The sequence below is a fragment of the Sus scrofa genome, chromosome 9 (genome assembly GCF_054392235.1).
Source record: "Sus scrofa isolate SSC_HxYL_T2T_F1_AM1 chromosome 9, Sscrofa_HxYL_maternal_Yorkshire_Landrace_v2.0, whole genome shotgun sequence".
Classification (NCBI taxonomy): Eukaryota; Metazoa; Chordata; class Mammalia; order Artiodactyla; family Suidae; genus Sus; species Sus scrofa.
In genome coordinates this window covers 32422391-32447387 of record NC_139391.1, presented here as the reverse complement: position 1 = coordinate 32447387, position 24997 = coordinate 32422391, and the positions used below count along the sequence as shown (strand labels likewise).

The 24997-nt window shown below is 36.6% G+C and overlaps 1 protein-coding gene across 4 annotated transcripts in view; it reads left to right on the top strand.

Annotated features, from left to right (window-relative positions):
• Positions 1-24997, top strand: part of TRPC6 (transient receptor potential cation channel subfamily C member 6) — a 106755-nt gene that overhangs the window by 65167 nt on the left and 16591 nt on the right. For 3 of the 4 annotated variants that reach the window (XR_014815128.1, XM_084975824.1, XM_003357256.6), the window contains exons 3-8: positions 8391-8573; positions 10594-10758; positions 15810-16026; positions 20000-20233; positions 22503-22767; positions 24387-24582. Coding sequence is in view for 3 of the 4 variants with exons in the window: in XM_084975824.1 (XP_084831950.1) it covers positions 8391-8573; positions 10594-10758; positions 15810-16026; positions 20000-20233; positions 22503-22767; positions 24387-24582 (1260 nt within the window). In the remaining variant the exon portion in view is untranslated. Of the gene's footprint in view, positions 1-8390; positions 8574-10593; positions 12192-15809; positions 16027-19999; positions 20234-22502; positions 22768-24386; positions 24583-24997 lie in introns of all 4 variants that reach the window. The other variant, XM_084975825.1, reaches the window with a different exon arrangement.

The following is a 24997-nucleotide window of genomic DNA, read 5'->3' as shown; positions in this document are numbered from 1 at the left end:
TTTTATTTTTACTACAGTATAGTTGATTTACAGTGTTGTGTCAATTTCTGTTGTACAGCAGAGTGACCCAGTCATATATACACACACACACACACACACACACACACACACACATTATTTTTCTCATATTATCTTCCATCATATCTCCCAAGAATTTGGATAGAGTTCCCTGTGCTGTACTGTAGGACCTCACTACTTATCCATTCTAAATGTAATTGTTTGCATTTACCAACCACAAACTCGCCACCCATCCCAATTCCTCCCCCCTCCTCCTTGGCAACCACAAGTATATTCTCTGTGTTTATAAGTGTATTTCTGTTTTGTAGATAGGTTCAATTGAGCCATATTTTAGATCCCATATATACATGATTTTATATGGTCTTTTTTATATATGTTTTTTATATATTTCTATTATGTGATTTTATTTATACCTTAATTTTTTTCTTACTTCATTTAGTATGAGAATCTCTAGTTGCATCCATGTTGATACAAATGATATTATTTTGTTCATTTTTATGACTGAGTCGTATTCCATTGCATATATATACCACAGCTTCTTAATCCATTCATCTGTCAATGAGCGTTTAGGTTGTTTCTATGTCTTGGCTATTGTGAATAGCGCTGTGATAAACATAGGGGTGCCTGTATCTTTTTGAATGAAAGTTTTGTCTGGATATATGCCTGGGAGTGTAATTGCTGAGTGATATGTTAGTTCTACATTTAGTTTTCTGCAGAACTTTCATACTGTTTTTCATAGCAGTGGTACCAGTTTATATTCTTAGAAGAGTACAGTTGGTCCTTCAACAACATGGGTTTGAAGTGTGCAGGTTCACTTATATATAGTTTATTTTCACTAAATGTTGACTATAGCACTATATGGTCCCAGGTTGGTTGAATCCATAGTTACAGAACTGCAGATACCGAGGGCCCACTGGAGAGTTACATGCTGATTTTCAGCTACACAGAGGATCAGCACCTCAAACCTCTACATTGTTCAAGAGTCAAGTGTATATGATCATGTAGGAAATAATAATATAAAAATAAAGGAAATTTTTAAATTAATTTCTAAGTTTGCCACAAAAAAATAAACACTGATACTGCAAACACACCAGCACATATCCTTCACGTCCTATTTTTAGGAGTCAAGCCTCTTAGAGTCTCAGGAAACAAAGATTAGAGGCTGGACCAGCTGAGGCCTGGGCTGCCTCACAGGGACCTGAGAGATTGTATTGGCCACAAGCAATCCTCTCTGCTCATGGTCTTCAAATTCTTTTGCTTACTTTTCACCTGAAAGACATTTGAAAATTTCTGCGCTCATTTGCACATTTTAAAATTGACATCTAGAATTTTTACTTTTAGGTTGAAATGTTTTTAAGAGAGATAATTTCTGCATGATGTAAATATTATCATCTAAAAGTAAAATTCTTACATTGCTCCTTCAAATGTATCTGCGGGCCTCTAAGTACTATGATTCTATGCTCCCCATCACCTATTTTAAAAATAAGTGAACAACCTCCTCTTTTAACATTAAGAATAGCTACATCTTTCTTTTTCTCCTTGAACTTGTGTTTCCATTCCAGATTCCTCCACAAAAGTGATTCCTAATATAAGAGCTTTTTATTGAATATATCTTATAAATCACCCTATTACATATGTATTATATATAATATATATTATATGATGTATTTGTAACATATGCATATACATGCATATGTGAAATCCTAGAATTTATTTTACTTCCTGTAATTGTCTATTTTGGTATTCAAAATATTCTGGAAAGAGTTACCATTGCATTTATTAGCAGTATATTTGTTTAAAATCACATAAAATTGAACATAATTTTTCAAAATAACAAATATATATGAATTTTGAAAAATAAATTTTAAATGTATGACACAGTTCTTATTGGAAATGAATTTTTAGTGGAATTAATCATGTTCATGCTTTTATTATGCATTTAGTGAAAGAAAAAGTTATAGCCTGGTAAAAATAATAGCATCCAGCATATTATTTATTTAATTTTTGGTAAGATATATAAATTATTAAAAAATTTATGGAACAAATTTAAAAGACAGTTGATTATAGTTGGAATGTTTCCTGATGAGATTTGATAACTGCCTTAATAAATTACCCACATTTAATCTGAAAGAAAACACATTAAAATTTTTATCCATGTGTTTTAGCCAATATCCTAGAAAAAGTGTGAGTCCTAGAAACCATTCCAAGTCACATTAGAAAGAATAATCCTCACTAACCTTTTCTGCCTTGCCCATTCAAGACGTCTTTCTTTCGAGCTAATAATACATCCAAAAGGTGAGTATTAAGAATAATTTAAAAGAATTTCTTGCATTTAAATACATGAAAAAGTGATTTGGAATAATTCATAAAACTCAAAAATAGTACATTTCCTCCTTCCCCTTTGCTCTGGACCCCTGCCCTATGCTTCTGCAGGCTGCTTAGCAGACAAGTGACACCATTATCACCATGCTAAGGTCTGATAGCAGTCATACTGCCTTTCTGTAACAAAAACCAATTTTTATCTCAGTTGGTTTCTTAGAATATAATTGTTTTTCGAACAATGCCAGGCAATTTTGAACATCTTGAATGTCAGAACATAGAAAAAGTTTGAAAACAGACACAGGAGAGAATCCTCCCCTTTCTCAAAGCCAATGGCAGAGGCATCTGGTGTTTAGCTACCAACCCTGAGGAGGACATGAAGGATCTGGAAAAACTTCAGAAAGGCTACTACTTATCCCCATCTCAAGCATGTACCAAACAATAAGAATTCCCTTGTAGTGAGTTATACTCTAACTATATGATATAGCAGCATTTACATCCTTCATAATTAGGAGAAATTAGCAAAAGGCCAGCAAATAAAGACCCCTTCAAGAGCATCGTTGTTTAGTAGCAGAGCAAGAGTTCAAAGGTATGTTTTATACCCAGTCATGTTCCTTTCTCATCATCATTCAACAAAAGTTTTGATTACTACTGTGTGCCACACGTTGTGCTTGGATGTGAGGACTCAAAGGTGAGCAAGATACAGTCCTGTTCTGAAGGGTATTTGAGTCTATTCAAGAGAGGCAGATGCATAAACAAATGCAGTAAAGTGTATGAGTCTGTTTGTTCCTGCCTTTGAATTTCCTATCAGTTTAAATAGATGGGCAGAGAAAAAGCTATTCTGGCAAAAATTTTCCATCTAAGTAAGGCAAGTCAGCAGTTGGGGAGGGAAGTTACATGCAGCAGTTTGCATGCTGAGAGGCCTTAGCCCCTGAAGTGCCTGTTTACCTTCATCATTGCTTTTCAAGGTTCCTAGCTGCCATGGGACCTGAGAATTTCTATGCACAGGGAAGAATAAAAACTGGTTATCAAACAGTGCATTAGGTTAAATCAGTAGCCACTGCTGTGACAACCATTAATGCAAAAGTCAGTAGCATGGATGTATTTTGAAAAATGTTTGTCTTTAATTCCTGTTTGAAATTGTGTCTCACCCCTTTTTACCTTTTCTTTAGATACTGTATGATTACCTTTTATGTCCCTCACAACCCCACATAGTAGGTGTCATATAAATGCTTGTTAATCATCCTCACATTGGCTATGACAGGGCTCAGGGCTCATCATGCCATTTAGTGACAGTTATTCTGAAGAGCAGAAAAGTCCTAGAGTTAGTCATAGTCCCAAGAAGCATGACTGGTTAAGTCGACCTCTAGATAATGATATTCCATACTTTTTTCTCTTCAAGTACAATCTCATGTTACAAAATTGGCCGCCTCAGTGAGAGAGAGGTATTTATTACAGCACTGGTTGCTGGATATTTGTTGAATGAATGAAGGAAGGAATAATTGTTTTATTTTCCATACATTTAAGTAATACCCAGTGTTGATGCAAAACTAATAAACTATACACATTAGGAATCAAAAAGAATTTTATTTGAACCAACTTGAGGATTATAGTCTAGAAGACAGCCTGTCAGATTATTCTGAGGAACTGCTCGGGAACTGCATGATTTTCAGCACTGTTTTATATCTTGTCAGAATGAAGAACATTAGACAAGTAAGGGATATAGTCCTTCAAGTTCAAAAAAAAAAAAAAAAGATTAGCATGTGCACAGGGAGTCAGTGTGGTCTTGGCATCCGGGAAGGGAGTCTTATCATTGAAAGAGTACCAGCATTGGCATCCCAGGAAGAGAGGCATTAAATATGTATTTTTAACATGGACATTCTTTACTTATGGTCAACGCAGCCTTTTCTCTTTATTTTTTGTCTTTTAATGACCACACCTGCAGCATATGGAAGTTCCCTAGCCAGTAGACAAATTGGAGCAAATGCAACCTTTACCGCAGCTTGCGGCAATGCCAGATCCTTAACCCACTGAGCGAGGCCAGGAATTGAACCCACATCTTTATGAAGACAACATTAGGTCCTTAACCTACTGAGCCACAACAGGAACTCCCCTTTTCTTAATAATTAACACAGATGTACAGTGTATGTTTGACAGGTCATAAGCAGGCTATTCTAGTTAGCATAAAATTCAAGTTAACTCATGTATAAGCCAGAATGACTTACCCGTACCTCACTGTGTTTAAATATAATTTATCACCAGGAATCTCATCATGGCTTTATATTTTTTAGCACAATTTTGTGCCAAGGTACTGAGAATACTTGGGTGTTATGGAACAGTGAAAAGAACAATAATAATAATAACAGCAGTAATAATTACCATTGATTCAACACAACCCTGGGCCAAGAAATTGGCTCTGTTGTGTTACATAAACTTCACATCAAACCTAGGAAGTAGATACTTATAGTATCCCCATCTTACACATGAGAATTTTGAGGGTTTAGGGGATTAAGTAAGTCATGCAGCTAGTAAGTGGCTGCGCCTAGTTTCAAATCCAGATCTGCCCTTCTCCAAAGCCCACAGGGCTGATAAGTGAGAATTAAGGCATGCATTCCCCCTCCCTCCTCTTGAATTCTAGGAGGCAAACTTTATTCTTTTTATAGAGCCATTAAATTCTTTATATTGGAGTTCCCGTCGTGGCGCAGTGGTTAACGAATCCGACTAGGAACCATGAGGTTGCGGGTTCAATTCCTGGCCTCGCTCAGTGGGTTAACGATCCGGCATTGCCGTGGGCTGTGGTGTAGGTTGCAGACGCAGCTCGGATCCCGCGTTGCTGTGGCTCTGGCGTAGGCCGGTGGCTACAGCTCCGATTCAACCCCTAGCCTGGGAACCTCCATATGCTGCGGGAGCGGCACAAGAAATAGCAACAACAACAACAACAAAAAGACAAAAAAAAAAAAAAATTCTTTATATTGAGCAGTACACACTGCTACCAGCTTCACATCATTCACAGGCTGGGCTTCGATCAGAAGGACTTGGGCCCCTTCTATTATGTAAAATCCAAATAAGATGACCCTTTGAAAGGATAATTTTAACAGGGTCTTTTAAATTTTTTTTAATAATGATTTTTATTTTTTCCATTATAGCTGGTTTACAGTGTTCTGTCAATTTTCTAAGGAGGAGGAAGAGGGAGTGGGATGGACTGGGAGTTTGAGGTTAACAGGGTCTTTTTATTTCTTATAATCTTTAAACTTTGTTCTATTAACCCACTAATCAGTCATCTCTTTATAACTCAAAGGTTAATAGGCAAGCACCCACTTCTACTTAACTAATGTATGGTATGTGTGTGTGAGCCAAGGGCAGAATTAAATCAACCTACGAGCTTCAATTTTTCTTTCGAAAAGCCACAGTGCTACATCTGGCTAATGAACTACTGCCACCATCTCATTTTAAGTGAATTTACACTTGAGAGAACTTAAAATGTGAAAATATTTGTAAATGGATTCCCAAGTTGGAAAAAAAAGCATGCATTTCCAAAAGCAAGGTCTTATTTTTTGAATGGGTTTTGGTTTGTTAGTTTGTTTTGTTTTGCTTAGAATATGTCTTGAGAATTGCAGTGAATTGGAAATAATTTTTAAGTCATGGTATTAAACAGCACAGAGCTCCTATACTTTTACTTTTTCAGTCCATGTAGTCTCAACTAAAAAGTCTTAACCCTACACTTGAAGCATCATACTCTCCTTTGAAATATCTACTTTAATCTGGAAATTGGAATTCTAAAGAGTATTGGGTTTGAGTCTAACATTATTTTGTCTCCAGAAGGACTATAAACATCTACAGACAAGAGAGGCTAGGTGCATTAAATTTCGTCATAGCTCCATGGGTTCTTACAAATGTCAAGAAACAGCCTGTTTTCAGATCCTGCGTTTGATGTTAAAAGTAGTTATGTTTTATCAAATGCTTGCTAAATGCTTACCCCAATGCTGTGTGCTTTGCATGTATGATTTCTCTAACACTTATTTAATCTCACCAAGCCTCAGTTTTGTCATACGTAAAATGAGAATAATAATAGCACCTACCTTGTATAGAGTGATTTTAATTTACCTGAACTCATATGAATAAATAATGGAAGAGCTGGGATCTGATTACAGGTATATATAACACTAAAAGCCCAAGCTCCTGCCCACTTTACTAGAGAATAGTGGGCATTGACAATATATGCCCACACCACATATACTGTGGACATTGACATTTATTTCCACACCACAGAGTTCTTCCCCAGGACCTTGATTGACTGTTTCATGAAGGGGGTAAAGCTACTTCTTTGTGACTCTGACTATCCACTATCTGACTGGATACCTGTTTAGAAGTAGTTTGAGCCATAGAACCTGTTTGAACCTACGGTTAACAAAGCCTAGCATGGTAAGAAGTTACTAAACTGTATTAAAAGGTCACTTGGTGTGATTTACAGGGAGGAGCCCAAGTAGGTGCTTTGCACACACCCAGGATGAAGCTATTTTCCATGTAGACTCCCCCAAATATTAACTTACTGACTCACATCCAAAGCCTCTCATATTTGCCCATATCTCCTCTCTTGATCACTGCAAGGGATCTTTTCATCCTACAACACATCGATGCCATCAAGATGGAGGAGGAGACAATTCTGAATCTGCAGAGCTTTCTTTAAGAGTAAACTCCCTCCACCACTGAAGCCGTAACCTCAGGGGACCTTAGTTTTCTGATATGCAAAATGGGATGAGTATTTGCCTGGCTTGCCTCCCAGTTCTTCAAAGATCAAAACAGAAAAGCATTCTACAAATGCTTAGAACCAAACAGGGTTAGGTTTAGAGACTCATTTTGACACTTTGTGGCTGCATGATCTTGGATACATTAACCAGTGATTGAGATGACTGTGAAGATTAAATGAGATAATATGATCCACTTCCAAAGCAACAAGTCCTAGCTAACAGGTTTTCTTTATTACCGTAGGTTACAAATGACCATATTCCAATTTAAGAGCATAAAGAGGAAGGGAATATTAGAAAGACTTGAATGAAGACATGAATACCTGGTATATGTAAAATTTGAAATGAGTTTTTCATGTTTAAATAAGATCTGTACTCTCTACATTCTCACAAAATACTATTTGGTCATCAGCAATAAATTACAGTGAAAGTATTTTCATTAAACTTTCTTTTCTCCAAAGAGAAGAATCTCAATTTGCAGACTTCATATATTAGATCTCGTCTTTTGACCCTTTGTCACATAAAGTGCTGCAATAACAGTTTAATGAATAGATATGTGGTATATGTTTGCTTTTATCTGGAATCTGTCCAAATAGTCTGTTTCTCACATTTACCAACATGTTTTGCAAAGTCTTCCAGAGAGCTAGCAAATACATATTATGTGCCTAGGTAATGAGGTTACGAACATAAGAGGTATGATGTTTGCAAAATAGTATGACTTGCTTACTTTATATTTCTCTTTGAATCAATAGGTGAGTTTGGCAAGTACAGTACTTTGTGATAACTTTGCTTATGTTTTAGAGACATTTTAGGATATAAGGAATATCTTTATAGTTCTAAGATATTTCAGAGACCACTCAGCAAACATCAATTGAAGCATCTAAAAAAACCCAGTAAACCTAGGAGTTTCCATTGTGTCTCAGCAGAAATGAACCCAACTAGGATCCATGAGGATGCAGGTTCAATCCCTGGCCTCTCTCAGTGGGTTAAGAATCTGGCATTGCCATGAGCTGTAGTATAGGTTGCAGAGGTGGCTTGGATCTAGTGTTACTGTGGCTGTGGTGTAGGCCAGCAGCCACAGCTCCTATTTGACCCCTAGCCTGAGAACTTCATATGCCACAGGTGCAGCCCTAAAAAAGGCAAAAAAATTAAAATAAAATAATATAAAAAACCCCAGTAAACTTAAAACGGGAGTGTTTCTTTGGGTTTTCTCTACCGACCATTAAGTCACTCATAAGTTCTGCAGCGTAACATAGTGAAATGTGCTACTTCTACATTATTGTTTTTGCTTTGCTTTGTCTCTCCTAGAATGACTACAAAAAACTATCAATGCAGTGCAAAGATTTTGTGGTTGGACTCCTTGATCTGTGCAGAAATACCGAAGAAGTAGAGGCCATTCTGAATGGGGATGTTGAAGTACGCCACAGCGGAGATCACGGTCGTCCCAATCTCAGCCGTTTAAAACTTGCCATTAAATATGAAGTGAAAAAAGTAAGGTCAGGCATGAAGCCCCTTTTACATTATTTCCATTTTTTTTATTGGTGCTAAATAAGGATGAGAATTGGCATAATTAGATTGAACTAGGTTTTCTAATTAAGTGCCCTAAGCAGGTTCTCTAATGAATCCTAAGACACTGGTTGCGAGGTATTTAACCTACATGAGATGCACATCTTTAAAATCTAGACTTGTTTATGCAGTGATTGCCATTTTCCTTTACTTAACTAATGATATAAAGAAATGATATTGTGTGTTCAAACTATATGCCGTTTGTTATGGGGTAGGAACATCGTTATTTAACTCCCTTTTCCCATTTGTTAATATGTTCCAATTCCAGACCAGTGCCTTCAGTTCCTTCTTTAGTGCATTTGAATCTCCTGCATCTTTATTTGTAGCATATTTTTAGTCTCTGTCCTCATGCAGTAACCCCTGTCCTTGACTACTTTCTTAGGTTAAGTAATACATCTTAAAAACAACAAAGTTTTTAAAGATAGGTTTTATAATAAAACTAATATAGTCTTATGGTAAGAGTAGTTAATCAGAATTATATTTTTCTTCATAAGTTTGTATCTTGGGCATCTTCACATATCAGTAAATAAATTAATAGCCACTTCATCTTTTCAAAGGGTGCCTATCATGCTCATTTAAATTGTTAGGTTCATTTAATCAGTTTATTATTTAAGGATGTTTATCATTTCCTTTAGGTTTTTGTTATTTCAAAACATTTGCTGAGGGATTCCCTTCGTGGCACAGCAGAGACGAATCTGACTAGTATCCATGAGGATATGGGTTCGATCCCTGGCTTTGCTCAGTGGGTTGGGCATCTGGCATTACCATGAGCTGTGGTGTAGGTCACAGATGCGGCTCGACTCCTGCTTTGCTGTGGCTGTGGCTGTGGCTGGCAGCTGTAGCTCCAATTTGACCCCTAGCCTGGGAACCTCTATATGCCGTGTGTGCAGCCCTAAAAAGCCCCGCCCCCCCAAAAAAATTCTGAATTTTCCTTCAGAAAAGGTGCATCAATTTACACACATGCCAGCAGTGTATGAGAGGGCTTATTTCTTCCTTTCACAATGAGTGTTAAAATCTTACTCCTAGAAGACAAGCATTGTATCTTGTTTTAATTATCTTTGTGGTTAACCATTCTTAAGAATCATTTGTAGTTCCTTTCTGCCCTTTGTCTAAAATTTTAATATTCTTTGCCAATTGTTATTTGAGGTCACTGTTTTTTATATACTAAATAATGCTCTTAGTCATATGTAGGGTTCATTTGTAAGGCATAAATATGTGAGAATAAAAAATTCTGCAGAATAAAAATTGAAATTTAATTGTAAAGTTTCCTTAGTTGAAAGAGGTTATGAATAAAAAAGATAATATCAGTGGAATAGAGTAGTTAGTTAGGAAACAGACCTGTAGACAAATGGGAAGTTAGTATAAAATAAGTTTAGCATTTTAGGTCAGGGCAGAAAAGGTTATCTATTTTTTAAAAATGTATTTAGACCTGGACTAGTGGTATCTTTTTGTTTGTTTGTTTGTTTGTTTGTTTGTTTGTTTTGGCTGGGCCCTCAGCATAAGGAAGTTCCTGGGCCACAGCAATGACCAAGCTGCTGCAGTGACAACCCCGGATCCCTAACCCACTGAGCCACAGAGGAACTCCTAGGACCTTTATATCACTTCTAGATGAAAAAGAATACATCGTAAAAGTCCCTTTGTAAAAGATGGATAATTCTTTTTATAATATTCAATTCCCCAAATTTGTCTATGCTTTGAAAGAAAGCCCATTAGTCATAAAGGAAAAGTTGGATAAAATGAAATCTTCTAATGTATATAATGCATATTAGAACCCCTTGCCATCTTGCTGGATGCCCATCATTTCAATATCTTACACTTGTTCTTTAATTCTAACAATATTTTTTTCATGGGAAAGAGCAGAACAAAACATGAGAACACAGGAAATGAGTTTATGCTGGGTCTTTTTTTAATCATGCTGTTAAATGTTTTGTCACTGCCCTGCCAGTTTGTAGCTCACCCCAACTGTCAACAGCAGCTTCTCTCCATATGGTATGAGAACCTTTCCGGTTTGCGGCAGCAGACCATGGCAGTCAAGTTCCTTGTGGTCCTCGCCGTTGCCATCGGACTGCCCTTCCTGGCTCTCATTTACTGGTTTGCTCCATGCAGCAAGGTATGTCTGTGAAGCCTGGACCTCAAATAACATCCTAAAAGAACATGTTTCCTTTTGTTATTTTTCCTCTGGCAAAATCCAAGATGACAGATTTTATTTTGCGTTTATTTCAGCTAATATGACCAGGGAAACCTTAATATAAATAAAGGATAATTGTGTAAATACTAATAGAATGCTTGTCTCAGTGAAGAATATTTATTTTGGGGACAGAGTTCCTTGTAAACTGACAGTAAAATAGCCTGATTTCCGCTCCCCCCATATCTATCTGCCCAGACATTGGTGAAATTAACTTGTTCAAACAGACCTAGGCTTTCATTAGTGAGACAGAACAAGTTGGGAAAATGGTGTCATGCCATTCTGTTAACAGGCATAGAAATTTGTCTGCCCTTCATTGCCAACAATCTTACTCCTCATGTTTTTGAAGCCACATTTCTGGAACTGTTTAAGTTTCAACTCAGAGTCAGACTGAAATAATTCTAAAGCTATGTGGCTAGAATGTCTGCTGAACCATCTATTTATGTGCCCTGTAGATAGGCCAGTTGAATCACTTGCTGTTTACATGGGCGTGACTCATTTTCAGACATTTGTAACATTTAGGTGCAAACACATATATCACGATGACCGACATATTTTCTTCTTATTACTTAGTCACATATTTGGTGCTTTGACCTTATAGGAATGTTTCTAAATGACTTTTGGTTGGAAGCTGATGCAAAGCTCTTTTTACATAGTGGGAACTTCATAATTACTTTCAGTGGTGATGATGGAACTGCTGGAAACTGGGTATTTTCTCATGAGGGTGAAATCGATCATCATATATATTTTCCCTTAAATATATAAGGCCAAACGTTGACTCTTATAAATAAAATATAAAGGATGAAAATGAAATGCAAATAGTGAGATTTACTTGAATTAGAAATTTATAGCATGGATTATCTTCTAGAAAGTTAGAAGTTTTCTTTCTTTTTTTCATAGGAATGACAGATTTCACTTCAAAAAAAAAAATTCTCCTTAACTAGAACATAGGCTCCATCTATATATGCAGCCTCTGTTCTGCTTCTACTCACATTTCCTGGGTCTTCTGAGATGTAGGCTGGATTAGAAGTAGGGGGAGGGGAGTTTTAGAATTATCCCTGTGATTACTCTGTGATCAGTTAAATTCATGTCTTTTCAAAAGTGGGTAATTGTGGGTAAATATCCCTCCCCATATCCAGTGGATTCAAAACATAATGCCTTCTGGTGTATTGGTGTATTGACAGACTATTTTTGGCAGTCCTTAGAGTTGCACATTTCTTAAATTTTGATTCAATTCTAATTAACCTGATTTCCTTCACTATTTCTTCTTCCCTGGCCATGTTTCTTTCTGGCATCTGTTTTCCATCCTCGTTTATGAACACTGAGGCAAATAATCAAATTAAAAGGACACTGTCAAGGTATTTTTTTTCTCATATCTAAAATCTATTTTACTGACTGTTATTTAGTGTTTGAAGCATGATGATAAAATCTCTTTTACATTTTTTCCCTTTAGTAATATGTATAGGTAAATATTATTTACAGTTTACAGAACTGATTTTTTTTTAATGGGGGGAGGTTGCTCAAGCTATATTGATGCTTTTATTTAAAATGCTATTTTTAAAAAAATTAAAAGAATCCATGAAAATTAAGCCAGATCAAATTGCAGGTTTACGCACCTTGACAGAGTCCCTGTTTCTGTTTAAAGTTTGGTTTCCTTTCCGCAAGTCTGTTCTTTTCTTTAAGAAATTCTGTCCTTACGTGTTCTCTTTTTCCACCATAACCCAAATAGGTTTTATGCTCATTACAATAAAACTAGGTCATGCCATAATTTCAAATCATTTTGGCTTAAGCTAACTTCAGCCTTTTCTGTTACTATTGGAATTTGATAGATAGTTGATCATCAATAAATACTTAAAAGAGTATGATAACAATATTTAAAGACAAGTATTTCAGTGCTCACCTTCAGTCATTTTCCAGGTAGATTAGTTGTTCACCTTGTTCCGTTGGGAAGTCCCCTTCTTTATAGTTATTTTTTGGAAGTTTGCTTACATCACAGAATATGTAGATGACAAATTTTACTAAAACGAATAACTCACTTCCACTCCTAAAGTCCATTGTGTGGTACCAGGTTCTCCTTTAGTTTAAAGAGAAACACAAGGAGTTTCCGCTGTGGCTCAAGGAGAAACAAACCCATCTAATATCTCTGAGAATGTGGGTTCAATCCCTGGCCTCACTCAGTGGGTTAAAGATCTGGAATTGCTGTGAGCTGTGGTGTAGGTCAGCAGCTGCAGCCCTGATTCGACCCCTAGCCTGGGAACTTCCATACGCCACATGTGCGGCCCTTAAAAAGAGAGAGAGAGAGAGAAACACAGGAAATAGGAGATGTGAATATTCGAACACAGACACCATCTTAGTTTCCTCTCAGCCAACTTTGTGTTTGTTTTCTGCTTATGTGTTTATTTTTCTTTAAACCAGAACATTTAGTAAGCAACAAGCATGCCTGATTTGATTCTCTTCTCTCCCTTCTGAATAAAAGGAAGGAGTCATAAGGACCAGTAACCCAGTGAAGAAGGGAGGTGAGCCAGGTCAGGTGTGAGGCGCAGAGCAGACTCCATGACTTGACAGCTGAATGTTGGCTTCAGATGCATCCAGAGAGTTAAACTCAAGTTTGAGTCTCAGATGCGGAGCCCACTCTAATGTGGGCAACTTTATTCTCACCCCATTTTTTTTTTTTTTGTCCCCAGCCCTTTCTTTTCTTCTTCTCCTATTTTAATTTTCATTCTCTTGAGTTTTTGATAATTTTGTATTTCGAAAGCTGTCTCTGATGCTCCTGGACAAGGCAGGGAATATATAATTTTAACATGGATTTCACTACTAACAATCGATGTCCCAATCCCAGTGTTCCACAACAGTCAGATAAATTGTGAATTTAAAAAAAATTGGTTTAAGTTTTATAATAAATAGCTTTGCTTACCAGGAAGATATTTAAATTTGCAATAAATGATTAAATAAATCTTACACTCACAATTAAATATCATATAAAACATGATTAAATAGTCATGGTTATGATAAATCATAAAACAATATAGAATTAAAATGTTATATATGACATAATGAAAAAATACTCATTTATACTCATTTTTTAACAGTCCATATTTTAAAAAAAACATAGCTAAGCCCAATAGGCAAAAAAATCAAATCTACTTTCTCTGCCATTTGTTTTAACTTTATTTAAAAGTTAAAGTTTTAACTTCTATTTAAACAAGGCCTTAAAAAACACAAAAAATACTCTGACTCAATATAATAATCATATTTATAGAAGATGGTTTTTAGACTTGACTTTTTACAGCAAATTTTAACAAAATAACTTTGCATTGGCTCTGCACTTTAACTTAAATGTATGAATCCATTGCTTAAAACTAGATAAACTGAGCGATTGAGCTAGAGAAAGACACACGCACACACCTGTTGATATTTTGCCTGGGCTACGATTCAAAATATCAAGAGAGAAGGGACTAAACTATGTGATTGATTCTAGCTCTAACTTTTATGATTTTGAAAACCATATAGACGGATAAAGTTTATAGGAACAGAGACCACTGACTACCTTCCTTCCATTATAGCATTTAGCTTTTTAAAATCTTAGAAACTTTTTTCCCGCTAAGAATTTACATATGTTACCTTATGAGAAAATATAAAATTGTTTTGTAAACCAAATAGAAACATTAAACCTGAAACAAGTATGTCTGGGTTCATATTCCAGCTCTACCCCTTATGAGCTGTGTGACCTTTAAGCAAGTCTCTGGACCTCATTTCCTCAGTTTCTTTATCCATAAAAGATGGGCATTTTGGAAGCACCTTCCCCATTGGGTTGTTGTAATGATTATATGAAATTAACAAGGTAAAGCATTTAAAACAGTACTTGGCACATACAAGTCCAGGCTAAATATTGGTGGTATCACTATAAATTTATATATTTTTATTATAATAAACTCAGTTGAAAAGCTAGTGAAAGCTATGGCCCTTTTTCTAAGAAAAAATTCTTGCACACACGCGTTGAATTTTGTTTACCATTCCAGAGAATGCACAGAGACACATGCTGGGTACATACCATTCTTCCACCCTACCTAGAATTTGTGCATTTCAGACGGAAATGAATCCTGTACTCCAGACGGACAAGAGCATTTATTGTCTCCATATTCATATGAAGAATCTGATTTTCACATAATTTCGGAAATTCACTCATTGCCACTCAGCTAATGAAGGAACAAAACTGGAACCTGAACTTAAAATGTTGGGCTTTCAATTAAATGTCGTTCCAGGACATCTTTCCAATACAGTGATGCGAACTGCCCTGCTGTCCTCTCCTCGGCTGGGAGTTCTCTTCTTATTACACCTGACTTTTACTCCATGTACAACATCACCAACATAGCAACGGCACTTGAAGCCTGACTTGCACCCTTGTCAGGGAAATACACATGAGGACAACAGACAAGGCAAATGCCAACCAAAGGTGTATACATTGGAAAGTAGATACAGTTTAATATTTTCATTGCTGTTTCCTCAATACTTCAGGTCTAAATTTGTTCGCTTTTTCTGAGTAAACTTGATCCTATGCTCTGTCTTTTGTCATTATCCTATTAAACTATTATTTTGTATATTAATATTTTAAGAACTTAAATATCATTTAATAGAAAATTTATTTAATTATCAATCCAGAATAACAACATATTAATATAAGAAAGGGAATGTGTGTGTGTATGACTTGGTCACTTTGCTGTACAGGAGAAATTGGCACAACATTGTAAATCAACTATAATGAAAAGAAAAGAGTATCAGCTTATGTAAATGAGAAATGTGATGAACATTTTATGCCAGCATAAAGAATTATTATCCTGTTATTAATTATACAATGTATGTAATTATCTTAGGAGAACACTGGACTGCATAGCTGTTTATTCTTGTGTATACACATGTATGTTTTGCAAACCATACAAAACAAACCTAAGGGTTTCTTTTGATGTGTGTTGTGGCAGATGGGGAAGATAATGCGTGGACCATTCATGAAGTTTGTAGCACACGCCGCCTCCTTCACCATTTTTCTGGGACTGCTAGTCATGAATGCAGCTGACAGATTTGAAGGCACCAAACTCCTTCCTAATGAAACCAGCACAGATAATGCAAAACAGCTGTTCAGGATGAAAACATCCTCCTTCTCTTGGATGGAGATGCTCATTATATCCTGGGTAATAGGTAAAGACTGATTTTCTGTCATCATTTATTTTTGCAGCCTTAGCAGTAGGACTGAATGACACTGATTCCCTCACACATCAGTTATATAAATGTATACAGCATGGCACAGTGCTCTACACAGCTTGATTTTGTATGTGTGTGTTTTTAAAGCACAGTCATCTTGGGTTCATTATTAGTGCCACAGTCTCCTTACACGCCCTGGTTCTTTTTAGATTTACAAGAAAAACTCAGGAAGAGAATGAACAGGAGAGTATTAATCAAACTCTACTAGGGATGAAAAACTGCCCTCATATTTTGGGGGAGCTGTGACTTCAACTTTAAAAACAATCACATGATTTCACGTTGAGATTTAATAGGAGCTGAAGGTAGTAGACACACACATTCATTGAACATTTGTTATGTGCCCAGAACTACTCAAAGCAATCTCTTTGTGCCTTAGTGTTCTAATTGTTAATATAATAAAAACATCTGTACTACAGCATTAATGTGAGAATTAAGTAATTTGCTTTACATCTCCCAAATGGTAAGTGAAACCAATGGAATGCAGTCTTAATTACTATGCTATTTGTCTTTAGAATCAGTCATCCACATGGCTTGTCATTAAGTATAATATAAATGAAATAGATGTTGAAATTAGAAATCTATGAATGAATAAATAATGTAACTATTGGTTGCATAACCTAATAGTTACCCAACAAAGTGCCCTTGTTAGGTAGTAAGGATACTGAAATGAATGAAATGCAGTCGTTATAGTCAAGGAAGTTAAGTCTCGGGAGAGTAGGTCAATAAGTAAATCAATAAATGAGTTCCCGCTGTGGTGTAGCAAGTTAATGATCCGGCTTGGCTCTGTGGAGGCACCGGTTCCATCCATGCCTGGGTGTAGTGGGCTGAGGATCCAGCGTTGCTGCAGCTGTGGTGTAGGTCACAGCTGAGGCTCAGATTCAGTCTCTAGCCTGGGAACTTCTATATGCCATGGATGTGGCTGAAGAAGAAAAAAATAAAGGAGTGTGGAAAATAATCTTCATATTAAAAAAAGGTAAATCAATAAAACCTATGTGCCAAATACTGTAATTGAAGGTTATGAACATACACAGATTAAGTGTCTAAATCTGAATGAGGAAGGGCAGAGGAGGCCTCCTGGACAGTATGTTCAGTCTGAGACTTTGAAGATAAAGAAATGTTAAACCCACCTAGTGTTTAGGGGGGAGTAAGAACACTGCAGAGCATGGATGCAGAATGTTGGACACAAAGATATGAAACTACGTCAACACCTGCAAAATTATGAGTTAGGCCCAGCCTGAGCACAGGTTCATTTGTGGATGTGGGTGGTGAGAGATAAGGGTGGTGACATGGCCAGAAGATAATTTTCATCTGTTGTTGATATGATCCATCACATTTTACAAAGGTCACGGTGGGAGTTCCTGTCATGGCTCCGTGGAAATGAATCTCACTAGCATCCATGAGAACACAGGTTCGATCCCTGGCCTCACTCAGTGGGTTAAGGATCCGGCACTGCAGTGAGCTTTGGCGTAGGTCGCAGACACAGCTTGGATCTGGTGTTGCTGTGATTGAGGTGTAGGCTGGCAGCTACAGCTCCAGTTTGACCCCTAGCCCGGGCACTCCATATGCTGCAGGTGTGGCCCTGAAAAATAAGAAATAAATTACATTTCACTCTGAATTTTTGATTTAAAATAAGAGCTATCATTTGGACATTGCCTTTATCTCAAGCTGCAAGCCTATATGCTAGTCGTTTTTTTATATGTATATATATGTTAGTATGTGTAAAGTATGTAACACAGCACTTGGAACATAGGACGTGTTTAACAAATTTCAGATAATTATTATTATGACACTCTTCATTAAGAGTTTATATGTTTTACATGGAATTGTTATTTCCTACTGAAAACATATTAAGGAAGATATGACTTCAAGATTAAACTTTGAAATCATTAAATTTTATGTAAAGGATTAGATGTACTGTTCATTTTGCTCTTTATCAAACATAACTCATTCTTCTCATACTAATATTTTATTATAAACATTGGAAGTGCTACCTTTTTCACTTGAAACCTAAGGCAAGAATATTAACTTTTAATTTTATGAATAAAAGCATTTCCTTGCAACAATTGGCCTGATAACCTTTGTATTTGAAATTCAGAGATGATCTCATAGTATTCATTTAAAGCAAAAAAACTAACAATTCAGAACAGATAGCTGATGCTTTCTAGCATATGTTAGACACCTGGTTCAATTTCTGACACTGGTATTTATTTTTCTTTTTGAAGTTTTTCTTGAAAGAAAGTTGTTGTACCTTCTGGAAACATTAATAAGAAGTGGCCTACTTAAGTCAGATCCTGGTTGGCTTGAGAGAAAAGACTGACATGATTGGTCACAGAAAGCAAATTTATATAACTTTTAGTAGACAAAAGTTGAAAGCCTAAATGATGGAACTGACATTCCAGGAGATGTCGACAAGGCAGAATGGTGAGCTCAAACCAGTGAGAAGTGTAGCAGGAACACAGGGCCGAGGAGACATGCTCCATAGACACTTCACGTGAAAAGGTGCTCAGCAGCCCTTTTAACTTAGTGACCAGCATGAGCTGCTAAGGAAGCAAAAGCAATGCTGGGTTGACTCTCCAACAGAGAGGACTACAGACAAGGGCTGTAATTACATCCTTGTTCCATGCTCTGGCCAGATCATATCTGTAGGATTTTGAATGGCTCTGTGTGCCCCATGGAGACAATTGGCAGACCAGACTAGGGACCATTCCCAATTGAAAGCAACCGGAAATGTGAGTGACTTCTCCATGGAACAGCACTTGCGAGGACTGGGGAAATTTACTCTAGAGGGTGGGGTAGGGTGGAACCTAGGGACTGTGAACCCAGAAGTTTAGTTATTTGGACCACTTAGGTAAAAAAGAAGACAAAACAGAACCCTCAGAGGAGCCTGGGCAAAGAAGGTATCTTAAAGCTTAAATTTCATTAGTTTAATGGTAAATATGTCCCTGCTATAGAATAGATTTAATGTGTACACTGGGTGGGGGGGGGTTGTTTTGTTTTAAGAAATTTCAAGGCAGAGGAGCAGACTTATTCTCTTCTCTAGAAGGCAGAAATAGCACAACAGATCCACAGTGAAGGGATGCTTTCTTCAGAGTCAACAGTGGGTCAAAAGAAACTATGAGCCAGTGATAGAAAATTTAAAATGCTTAATGCTCAATAAATGCTATTCTTTTCAAGTGCCAAACACTGTGCCGTGCATTTTTCATGTATTATTTAATTCTCCTAACAATCCTATGATGTAGGTACAACCTACTATCATCCCCATTTTGCCAATCGAGTTTTAGAAAGTTGAACTTTCCAAAGATTACATAGCTAATAAGTGGAAGAACGGAGTCTTAAATCCATGCTGATCAGCTTCCAAAACTTATGCTCCTAAGCAGTGCACTAAGTTTTAGAGACACTATGCAGCATTATTAATAATTCCACCATTCATGGAGTTCTCATCGTGGTTCAGCATTAACGAACCTGACTAGTATCCATGAGGACGCGGGTTCGATCCCTGGCGGTGCTCAGTGGGTTGGGGCTCCAGTGTTTCAGTGAGTTGTGGTGTAGATCACAGAAGCAGCCTGGATCCCACATTGCTGTAGCTGTGGTGTGGGCCAGCAGCTGTAACTCCGATTCCACCTAGCCTGGGAACTTCCATATGCTTCTGGCTCAGCCCTAAAAAGCCAAAAAAAAAAAGGCAAAAACATTTATGTTTGTTTGAGTGAACTTTGTCAAATGCCTCAAGGTAATGTACTGATATTGTTGGACTCTAGGATTTGTGGGGATAAGAGAATTATGGCTGGATGGGCATGAGGCCAAATTTTGAAGGGTTTTAGATGTCAACCTGAGACTTCAAATTTATTTTGTTTTATTGACGAGTGAAGGCTGGAATGAAATTAAATTGATATGTTAACCCCTTTTCATGCAGGCATGATATGGGCAGAATGTAAAGAAATTTGGACTCAAGGCCCCAAGGAGTACTTGTTTGAGTTGTGGAATATGCTTGATTTTGGAATGTTGGCAATCTTTGCAGCATCATTCATTGCAAGATTCATGGCATTTTGGCATGCTTCCAAAGCCCAGAGCATCATTGATGCAAATGATACTTTGAAGGATTTGACAAAAGTCACATTGGGAGACAATGTGAAATACTACAACTTGGGTGAGTTTTTAGTACACAGTCAATAGAAGTTTATAAAATGAAGAATTTTCTTATAAAAATGCAATCAGCAGCAGTTTGGTCACCACTCCATTCTCAGAGAATTGTTGATTAGTTTCCAGCTTCTTCAGAGTATCTGTATCTGAAGAAAAATGCTTTCTCCTTCTTCCCTTGATATTTCTTCTGGCTGGAAACCTCTTTTTGTCCCAAGAATCATATCACTTTATCTCTGGGATGAATTGAATAACCACCAAACTTCATTGAGAATGCCTGTATTATGTCTTGGATTTATTTTTTTCCCCATTGATTAAAAGTAGTACACATTGAAGTTCCATTTCCATTTAAGGCATATAAACTATTTGGAAGCAAGGAAATCATTGGAGGCTTTGGAGGGCCCCCAATAAATAATACCACTCTTCCTCATTCAGGCTCAGCCCTAAAAAGCCAAAAAAAAAAAAAAAGGCAAAAACATTTATGTTTGTTGTTTGAGAACAAAACAACAAATAAAACAAAAAGCTAATGTGGAGGCCAGATCATCATAGGCTGGATGACATAATTCTGAGTCTATTATTAGCCAATAGTAATATTGAACCCCAGGATTAGGCAGACGTATCTTCCAGTTTCCAGACAGCAATGGACAAGGAAGTCTTCCCCAAAGAGGGGTATGGCAGAAAATGTCTGATCATGTGAGACTCCTCCTTGGGGGACCAGGGGAGAATTCTCAAGAGGGCAGAGCTGAACCAAGTATGCTCTGTTACCAGTTATTCATTCCCGTTTAGCAATCAGATAAGTCTTTCCACATCCCCAAGTGGAAAGTGACTAAAAGGGATAGAAAGAACTTCGGCTATTTTGCTTAGGGAAGATCTTTCCTTGTATAAACCTAGGATGAGGAAAATAGACTCCCTTTGAACACTTATTTTGAATCCTCTGATGAGACGTCAGTTAACATTCAATTGACATCTCTATGGGCTTTTTTGGCTATTTCACATAGGGATTTCTTTTTTATTATTTATTTTAATATTTATTTTAATATTAATATTTTTTAGTGCATAATGGAGGGCTTCTCTACAAGGATATACTGTACAGCTCAGGGAATATAGCCATTATTTTATAATAAAATTTTTTAATGTGCAGAATTTTAAAGTCACAGCTATGTATTTATATATCGTACTTATATTCAAATTACAGCAAAAAAGGAAACAGCTTTTATTAGTTTCTTGTATCCTTTCCTAATTCCACTTCTCAGCAAATAAGCAAATACAAATGCATAATTATATTTTTCCTCTTTATTACACACTTTGCATTTTTCTTCATAATGGTTTCTTAAATTAGGTTTTTGATGACCTGATGTAATAATGCCAGAAAAATTCATAAATGAATAATTACTACATTTTTATGATAAAAATAGACTTGAATGAGTGATATAAATTACTTCAGTAAGTTAAAATAACTACAAGTACTCCACAAGCCCAAAATTACATTATAGGGTAATTATAGTTTATGATTAAATAATGATATTTATTTGGGGCTTATTTTTTATTATAGTTTAAGATTAGATAGTAAATGTTACCATTTATTTAGTGACAAGCACTTTTTAAACACTGAATATACATTGACATACTGAATTCTTACCAAAGATGACAGTGGCAGGAGCAATACTATCTCATTTTTAAGATGAGAAAATAAAGTTAAGTAACTTATCCCAGTTCTTCCAGTTGATTTTATTATTTATTAATTTATTTTTATTTTTAGGACCACACCTGTGGCATATGAAAGTTCCCAGGCTAGGGGTTGAATTGGAGCTGCAGCTGCCAGCCTAAGCCACAACTACAGCAACTTCAGATCCGAGCGGTGTCTGTGACCTAAACCATGGCTCATGGCAATGCCAGATCCTTAACCCACTGAGTGAGGCCAGGGATCGAACCTGCATCCTCCTGGATACTAGTCAGGTTCATTACTGCTGTAGAGCCACACTGGGAACTCCTCTTCCAGCTGATTTTAGATAGATAAATAAATAGATAGATACTGGCATTTTTGTATATACTGAGAATTCCACAGTTTGAACATCTTAACCATTCTGATACACTCTGCCAGCAAACCAGGTAATTCATTTCTCAATAAATTTAGAAGCTCAAATATACATGACACTTAAAGAAGCCCTTTAAGATATGAGACTTCCATTGAGAACTGGATTGTTAATCCCACAAAAGAAGTTACCTAAATAAAAAACTTAAATAAACTCACCATATCTCTTGTCTTTGCTTTTTCCTAGCCAGGATAAAGTGGGACCCCTCTGATCCTCAAATTATATCTGAAGGTCTTTATGCAATTGCTGTAGTTTTAAGTTTCTCCAGAATAGCCTACATTTTACCAGCAAATGAAAGCTTTGGACCTCTGCAGATATCTCTTGGAAGAACAGTAAAAGACATCTTCAAGTTCATGGTCATATTCATCATGGTATTTGTGGCCTTTATGATTGGAATGTTCAATCTCTACTCCTACTATATTGGTGCAAAACAAAATGAAGCCTTCACAACGTATGTGCTTTCAGATATTTTGATTACAAAGATTGTAGATTAACTGAATGTTAACTTAGCCGTGTTCGTATACATCCTTAGGATAAATGATGTTTTGTGGGAGTTCCTGTTGTGGTGTAGCAGAAATGAATCCGACTAGTATCCATGAGGATGAGGTTCAATCCCTGGCCTCACTCAATGGGTTGGGGATCTGGAATTGCCATGAGCTATGGTGTAGGTCTCAGATGCAGCTCAGATCCTCAATTACTGTGGCTGTGGTGTAGGCCAGCAGCCGTAGCTCTGATTCAACCCCTAGTCTGGGAGCTTCCAAATGCTGTGGGTACAGCCCCCAAAAAACAGCAAAAAAAAAAAAAAAAAAAAAAAAAAAAAAAAGAAAATAAAAACTTTTGGTAAAGAATTCTCTGTAACTCTTTAGCAAAGTGGGAGGATTTTAAAATGAGTTGTACAGCGCAGGGAAATGTGTGTGATTGGGTCATTTTGCTGTGTAGCAGAACTTGACGAAACATTGTAAATCAAGTATACTTTAATAATTAAAAAAAACAAAAATAAAATGAGTTAGAAGAATTAAAAAATGTAGGCACCTTCCTAATATTGGGCAATAATAGCTAACATTTTTAGGGCGAGGAACTACCTCACACACATCATTTTATGATCTCTGTTTCACAAAATAAAGGAAACTGAATTTCAGGAAAGTTAAGTGATGTGTTGAATGTTGCATAGTTGCTAGTATGGAGAAAAGCCATTGACTCTAGCATCTGAGCTCTTAACTGCTGTAACCTTGTGCTTACCAGAGACTCCTGGGACACTGACCAGAGCTGCTTCCTAATTCAATTTGTTGGATCTTTTCAATAGTGTCAAGAGTTTTGACTTATGTTCACCATGGAAACAGGTGTTTTTTTAATAAAGTGTGTTTGGAATAGATTACTCAAATATTAGATATTTGGTGTTATAATGAAAAATATTGACCAAAGTATAGCTATTATTACCCATATTCCTGTGAAGTTCAGTTTATGAGAGAAATGAAACCACCTAGGCTAAGCAGAGAGGCTTAGCTTTGGTCAATAATTATGCCTAAAGCATTGAAATTCCTACCTAAGACATGTCAGTGATTTTGGTAACATTGACTAGATTTACATTGTCATATTTTCCATAAAATACCTTAAGACCCATATTATTGTTTTCTATGTATTAGATATTAGCAGAAGTATAGATGAGCAGAAAATCCAAAAGGACTCTAACAAATGTCACAGTTTTTATTAAAGAATACATTGAACATTTCTATTGCCAAAGTTATGGATTATTTAAATCCATGGATTATTTAAATGTTAATATATGTGGTCATGAAGTTATGGTAGCGCTTATTGAGTGCTTGCTTGCCAGATAGTGAGCTATGTGTTTCAGGCACACAATTTTACCTCATCCTTGCAACAATCCTGGAAATAGTTATTGTATCCATTTTACAGAAAAGAAAACTGAGATTCAGGAAAAGTTAAGAATTTGCTCATGGATATCTAGTAATTTTCAAAAGCACTCCATAAACTCACTTTTATCATGGTACCATTATCATTTATTTGTATACTTTATTGTTTCCTTTCTCTACTTTTTTTTTTTTCCCCCAGAGTGGAGGAGAGTTTTAAGACACTATTTTGGGCTATATTCGGACTTTCTGAAGTGAAATCAGTGGTCATCAACTATAATCACAAATTCATTGAAAACATCGGTTATGTTCTTTACGGAGTCTACAATGTTACGATGGTCATTGTTTTGCTAAACATGTTAATTGCAATGATCAACAGTTCGTTCCAGGAAATAGAGGTATAAGCTCTATGCATTTGTATACTGTGTGCCCACATGTTTTAACTATTCCAGGGATCAACTCAGCAATGGTAGTGAAAGGATACTGTTTTCTCTTTCTTCTTTTCCTTTTTTCTATACTTCTTTATAAACTTTACATACACTATAGAATATCTGTACTTTTTACATACTTTATATGTGGTAATCGAGTAAAAATCTTTTTGTTGTTGTCTTTTGTCCTTGTAGGGCTGCACCCACGGCATATGGAGGTTCCCAGGCTAGGAGTCTAACAGGAGCTACAGCTGCCAGCCTATGCCAGAGCCACAGCAACACCAGATCCGAGCCACATCTGCAACCTACACCACAGCTCACGGCAATGCTACATCCTTAACCCACTGAGCAAGGCCAGGGATCGAATCCGCAACCTCACAGTTCC